The sequence below is a fragment of the Echinops telfairi genome, unplaced genomic scaffold (assembly GCF_000313985.2).
Source record: "Echinops telfairi isolate 266 unplaced genomic scaffold, ASM31398v2 ScPeMD7_7468;HRSCAF=8506_0, whole genome shotgun sequence".
In the NCBI taxonomy this organism is placed as follows: Eukaryota; Metazoa; Chordata; class Mammalia; order Afrosoricida; family Tenrecidae; genus Echinops; species Echinops telfairi.
In genome coordinates, this window is record NW_022111369.1 from 6,610,975 (window position 1) to 6,617,821 (window position 6,847).

Sequence of the window (6,847 nt, forward strand, 5' to 3'; positions counted from 1 at the left end):
TCTGTTTTGTAATCTCTCTTTAAAGAGAGCCATGTATCAAACCTCACTTTGATTTTCTTTTGCATAAATCCTTACCAGTTAAAGCAGGGGTAGGGGTGGGGGCAGTGCTTAACTCAGAACTGCAGGGTCTTTTGTGTTGTAACTACAAAGTCTGGGTCTTGGATAAATAGGTTTCATTTATTGGGGTCTGGATTTCCCCATTTATAAAATGAAAGGGGAATACGGAATATCAGTTAAACTTCCAGGTGCTGACAGGATGCACAGCAAATGGAACTCTCTGGCCCTGCCCGTGGGAGGGACAAGGCCCAGCATCCTCTGTGGAACCAGTATGGCAGTGGCAGCCACACTGAACTTAGGACACCCCTGTGACCAGGCATTTCCATTCCTACAAAGACATGCTCGCAAAAAGACAGGCACGAAAACATTCTTAACAGCCTTAAACTAGGTTTGTTCAAATGTTTATCAACAATAGAAAAATAAGGTAAGGGAGAGGGGGAAGGGAGTGGTTTGTCAGTGGTTTTCAACTTGAATGTAGATTTATCATCTGAAAATGAAAACTCAGTTCACAATGAAAAACAAAAGAATTGTGTATATTCACAAAAATGGAACAGTACACCGTTAATGTTGAGCAAATTTGGACACAAAAGAATCCATACTGCCTGATCCCATTTATACAACTTTTAAGACTAGACCAAACCGGTCTATAGTATGAGAAGTTAGGGCAGTGGTTTCTCTTCCTTGAAATGGGAAGGGATTACTGATTAAGTGAAGCCTGAGACAGGACTTTGGCTACTTTTAAGTGAGTGACTTCGATTTTCAGAAATTCAAGTTGAATGTTTTAATATTTATAATGTGCTATAGTTGCATTTTAAAATATTAATTGTAAAAGTGAGAGTAAAAGACCACTGGCAGTCTACTTATAAGTACTTTGGTTTTATGAAGCGCATTTTCACCAATTAACAATACAAGCCACTTTCACTCTGTACCTGTTCCCTTTACCTCTGAGTTCTCTGCCTGGAGCACAGAGAATACTACAATCAGGAATGATAACAATGAAGACAGATAAAAAGCCTTGCTGTTTAAGTGTACTCTTATTCCCAAGACCAATCTCTTCACATTTCCAAATAACGCTGTTGAGACCCTGTACCTTCACTGTAAAGGTAAAGAAATTAACATTACTCCTAATATTTTCACCTAGATTTAAATCTCGATAAACATTGCTATTTATTTATTTCTTATCTTTTTTCTATGTATCACATAAAAAACTGATACCAAATTCTTGTATCTCTGGTCCAGGCATGTAATTGTACCTGTTATCCATTTGCATCAACATAGATTTGCTATAATTGATAACAGACTCGGTTTTGAAAACTGCAGGGACTTTACATGACTCAATTGATACCTGAGTATACTGCTGGAATCCAGAATACATGCTGCTACTGGACTGTACTCCGGAATTAAGTGGTGCTGCAGCATTCTGATAACCAGGCTGAAGAGTTGGATAACCATAGCCAAAAGGCTTGGACATTTTTGTAGGCTGAGGAGCAGCAGGAGCCAGAGTTGCAGCATGATCAGGTTCAGGGGCAGGATCAGGGGCGGGACTGCTGGCTGCCGAAGAAAGCATGTCTAACAGAGAAAAACATAGCACTGCTGTCAGAGAATCAAGACACTTTAATAAACACTTGCCTCCTAAATGAGCCACAGCCTTTGGTTTTTCTCTTTTTCCTTTCAAACATTTTCAAACACACACATAAACGACCATCGAGTTGAATCCAACTCAAAGCAGAGCTCTGGTGAATCATGCACTGATCACTCAGCACATGGCTAGCAGTTAGAAACCACCATTTGCTCTTCAGGAGAAAGATGAGGCATTATTAGGTTAAAAAGTAGATTTAAAAAGTAATTTCTTTTACTCACTTCTTACAACTTTTTAAGTTTGAAATTATATTGAAATAAAACATTATGGCAACATTTCAAAAAGACAGATGGACAGTGACCGTATATACTAGAGTATAAGCCAACCCGAATATAAGCCGAGGCACCTAATTTTACCACAAAAAAACTGGGAAACATATTGACTCAAGTATAAGCCTAGGGTGGGAAATGCAGCAGCTATTGGCAAATTTCAAAATAAAAATAGATACCAATAAAATTACATTAATTGAGCCATCAGAAGGTTAAGTGTTTTTGAATATTTATTTCAAAGAAAAACCATAAACTAGCTCTGTAAGTGGAAAAGAGGGTCAACCAAAACAATATGGTATCAACAATAACTTTAAAAGTACAAAAACCTTAGCTCAATCAGCAACCAAGCTAAAACACAAGAGTTAAAGTCCCTCAAAACTGAATTCCTCCTTCCCATCATCTGCCTGTCCAAACAGAGCTTCAGCTTTAGCTGGTATGAGGTCATCAGCAGAGACATTGTCATCATCACCGAGTTCGCAGTCATCACCATCACTGCTGTCGCTCTCATACAAAGCGCTGTCTTCACTGCCACCCACAGCATTACTGATGCCACATTTCTTGAAGGCGCGTTGCACCAGGTCCTCTTGAATCTCTTCCCAGGCATCACGAACCCACTTTGCTATCAATTCCATGTTGGGCTTCAGCAGATTTCCAACTTTTGTCAGTCGGCTTGACCAGATCACATCCACTCATGCCACATCTTTCACACACAGTCTTTGAAAAGGTTTATTTAAACACACCGCTAAGGGCTGCAATACAGATGTAAGCCCACCTGGAATAACAGCCAAAGTAACTTGAGAAGACTTTGCCAATTTTTTGTATGTCATCAGATGTGTGGGCTCTGAACATATCTCAAACGAGCACTGATGGTTTTTCTTTAAGGTTGATCCTGGTTGTCCGTTCCAAATTTCTTTCAGCAATTTTTTTGTTCCGTCTTCAACCATGCGCGTGCACTGTAATTGGTGGTGGGAATTTAACCTTTTTTGGCAAGTTCTTTCTTTTAAAAATAATGACAGTCCACAGCTTACTGTAGTTCCATTGGGCAAAAATGACAGAATGGCTGTGAAATGGCTTTTCTCATTTCCTGTGGTTCTGAATGAAATACGTAGTTTTGTCCCCATACTTGCGACAGTTCTGTTGCTTGGAAGATCAAAGGTCATAGGTATTTCATCCATAGTCCCAATATCTCCAGGTCATAGTTATGGATCCTTCTTTGTTTTATGATAAATGATAAATGAATGGAATGAAAAACCTATTCAGGAAGCGGGTACACCATCCTACTGATGCAACAAAATTTTCAATGCCTGGTGCTTTTGTCATCTTTAGCCATTTAAAGGGCACAAAAGCAAATTCCCATGTGTGTTACACAGTAACCATTTTGACAGCACTCCATAACCCATTTATGCAATTCAGTCTCTAGAGCCCCATATGAAGTCATTAAACCACATCGAGCTTTTTTGCCTTTGGAATCTTTTCCAAGTCAGCTTTCATTTTCTGTCACTCCCTCACTCGTGTTACGTCAACAGCAAATTCCCTACTTGCAATACTGTTATTGCTTTCTTCTGCTCTTGACACAACCTTAAGTTTGAAACCTGCTTCGTATGACCTGGGTTTTTGTTTGGTGCAGGATTAGAAGTACTGGGATGCATGTTTAACAGAATAAAAAAAGACTTTGAAAAAGAATGCCATACCAAAAAAAAAAAAAGAATGCCATACCATAGCGACTGAATTCTCAAAATATACCATAAGCCCTACTCCAAAAATAAGCCCTAGTTATAGTTCTTAAAAGAGGTCAATTTACAGTAAAAACAGTGGTGTCCAGGCAACTACCGGTATATGTATAATCAAGTAAAATCAATTGGCAATAGAATGAAGCAAGACAGATCGACTTCACCACAGAAAACAGATACCTCATAAAAGAATCATGCTCAAAAGACACCACGAGACCTGAAACATGCTGGATCACCAAGGGAGCTGACAGTATTCCAGGTTTGGAGAGTTTGGTATGGTAATATTCCAGAGTGTCATGACATGACTATGTTTGCATAGAGCAGCCTGTGTTAGGTTCATACTATACATGCTTTGCTACTGCATGTGCTGCATTACTACATACACTGCCTTACCGCATGCACACAACACAGCTTGTATAGTTAGAGGGCTAATGCAGGCTGATGATATTCCAGAATGCGATGATATGACTGTTTGCATACAGCAGCCTGTGTGAGGGCTCATAATATACACACTGCATTGTGTACACACGGTGTTACTACATGTGCTGCATTACTGCATACGCAGCGTTACCGCATATGTATGGAAAGTGCTAACGCAACATTTGCAGTAACACAGTGTGGCTGCATCCGACATTCATCTGATAAGATGCGGTGCGCCCCAGGTACCAGCACACAGAAGCGGGCAGGTTCTTTCCCAGTACTGCACGGACAACACAGAGGCTGCGTGCGTGCATGAGAAAAGAAGAGTGGTGATATCAGCAGTCATCGGACTGCTGCAGGCACCCGCAGATGCAGGCACCCGCAGATGACGGGAGAGACCGGAGAATCCGCACTGCACCAGAAAACAGGTAAATGGGACCCTCGCTCCAGTAATAGCCGAGGTGGGCTTTTTCAGCATTAAAAAATGTGCTGAAAAACTCGGCTTATACACGAGTACATACGGTACATATTTATAGTACAAAGTTAGTCTCAAAAACTCACAGGGGCAGTTCCATTCTGTCCAGGGTCATTGTGAGTCAGAATGACTTGATGGCAGTAAAACACACATGAATACTATAAAGAACCCCCACGTACCCATCATTCAGCTGCAAAAATTACCAATAAATTACTGAACTTGTTCTATATATTGTGCTCAGTCCACTTGTTTTTACAGGAGGATATACAGACAAACCCCAACTCCTTTATTTCCAACAAATAATCCAGTTGGTTTTTCTAACAGATAAGAACTTTAAGTATACATGTTGCTGAGACTTGTTTTAGTTTTAATTTTCTCAGCAGGAATGCGGCCAAGAAACAAAAGCAAAGCCAGAAGGGTACCAACTACTCTCTTTTCTAATTTGCCTTTTAGCAGATTCTGTCTTCTCTAACAAAACAAGTACATGGACACAATGAGGTATTTCCCACAATCCTCCACCAGAAGTTTGCATTATCTGGCAGAGGCAAAACTGTGAGTGCAATACAAAGGACAATGTCCAGAACTATGTTACAGCCTGTAGAACAATGTCTAGTATGCACTAAAAGCCAAATAAATCTTAAGTGAAAAAACAGTCTACTATAATCATTATTTAAATCATTAAAAGATTCTACCATTTGATTCTAGGCAGAGAAAGATTATTCATTATTAAAAGTCCCTTAGGAAGACTAAAAGGTAGAAGTATAGTACAATAATAAATTTTGGGGGGGCAAGTAGAAATATTATTCAATGGAGATCACAACACCTGAGAGCTAAAAGACATGAATCTTACCCTAACTACTGCAAGGAAGCCCTTGGGCCAATTATCGTAAGCTACTCTAAGTTAACGTAAGTGTCCGAATCATGGCCACTGGTCCCACTTCGAGAATTCTACTGGTAACTAGGATGTACCCATTTGCTGCCAACCATGTTTTTGTGACAGTTTTCTTTGCCCTTTTTAAAACTCTGAATCTCAGCAAACCCTTGAACACCATTATGACCTTGGGCTGGCTCATGGTCTCCCTCATCTGCATGCTGTGTCTCTGTAGTTATCTTGTCCTTGTCCTATTTAAGACTTAATAACTGTTCTCTTAAAAAAAGAAACAACATTCATAGCAGTCATTTATCACTTAACATTACTAAACCAAAAATAACCAAGGCCATTGCTATCGAATTGATTCTGACTGGCCGCAACCTTGTAATAGGTTTTCTATGACTGTAAATCCTTTAGAGGAGTACATAGTCCCACCACCTTTCTCAATGTGTTGGGTTTGAACTTGTGGTCAGCAGCCCAACAACTAACCCACAGCTGCACTATGGCTCCTTTAACACTTGTAAATTAATGCATTCCACCCCTTCTGTCAATTTGTTGTACTGTGATGGCTTTCGTGTTATTGTGATGCTGGATGCTATGAAACTGGTATTTCAAATGCCAGTAGGGAACAGGTTTCAGCAGAGCTTCCAGAATAAGAGGAGAATACAAAGGACTTTATGCATGGCATGAAAACACTGCCAGATACTGAAGGCCTAGTGAATGGAAGCAGACCATTGTCAAAGATAACACCTTTAAAGTAAATAAATTAGATAATTTTTTAAAGTTGCCAAGAAAATCAAAGGGTTTATTTTTCTGTTGAAAATATTGTCTGTTCATGGGGGGTGGGGGAATTATAAATTATCAAGGGTTCATGAGGGAGGTGGGGAAATGAGCTGATACCAAGGGCTTGAGTAGAAAGAAAATGTTTTGAAAATGCTGATGGCAACCTATGTATAAATGTGCTTGACACAATGGATGGATGGATGGATTGTGATAAGAGCTGTGCGAGCCCCCAATTGTCTGTTAACTATATAGAATAATTATAAATATTATACATATAATAAATTTTCATGTTTCAAAGCAATGAATGGTTACTAACTCTTATAATGAACCTCAACCAAACACAAAACAATATATTACCTGGATAGTTGCCTCCTTCTAAGGCATCGTAGCTGTTGGGCATTGGAGAAGCACTGCTTGTGGTAGAGGAGCTATCAACGCCTATAAGGAAAACAAAGTATTAAGTGCACAGCAACAATGTATCTTGGAACAGCCTTCGGCAAATTTGAAAAAGATGTTTTGCTGAACTAGGAAAACTCCTGATTTGACATTCAAAACAAAACACCACAAAAGATAAGACTGATGTTTAAAGACATTTTAAAAATC

General features: G+C 39.5%; 1 protein-coding gene across 2 annotated transcripts in view; it reads right to left on the reverse strand.

Moving 5' to 3' along the window:
* SEC24B (SEC24 homolog B, COPII coat complex component) overlaps nucleotides 1-6,847 on the reverse strand; it is a 91,460-nt gene that overhangs the window by 46,791 nt on the left and 37,822 nt on the right. For both annotated transcript variants that reach the window (XM_045284112.1, XM_045284111.1), the window contains 2 exons: nucleotides 6,602-6,682; nucleotides 1,403-1,626 (listed from right to left, as the gene is read on the reverse strand). In XM_045284112.1, the coding sequence (XP_045140047.1) occupies nucleotides 1,403-1,626; nucleotides 6,602-6,682 (305 nt within the window). The remainder of the gene's footprint in view (nucleotides 1-1,402; nucleotides 1,627-6,601; nucleotides 6,683-6,847) is intronic.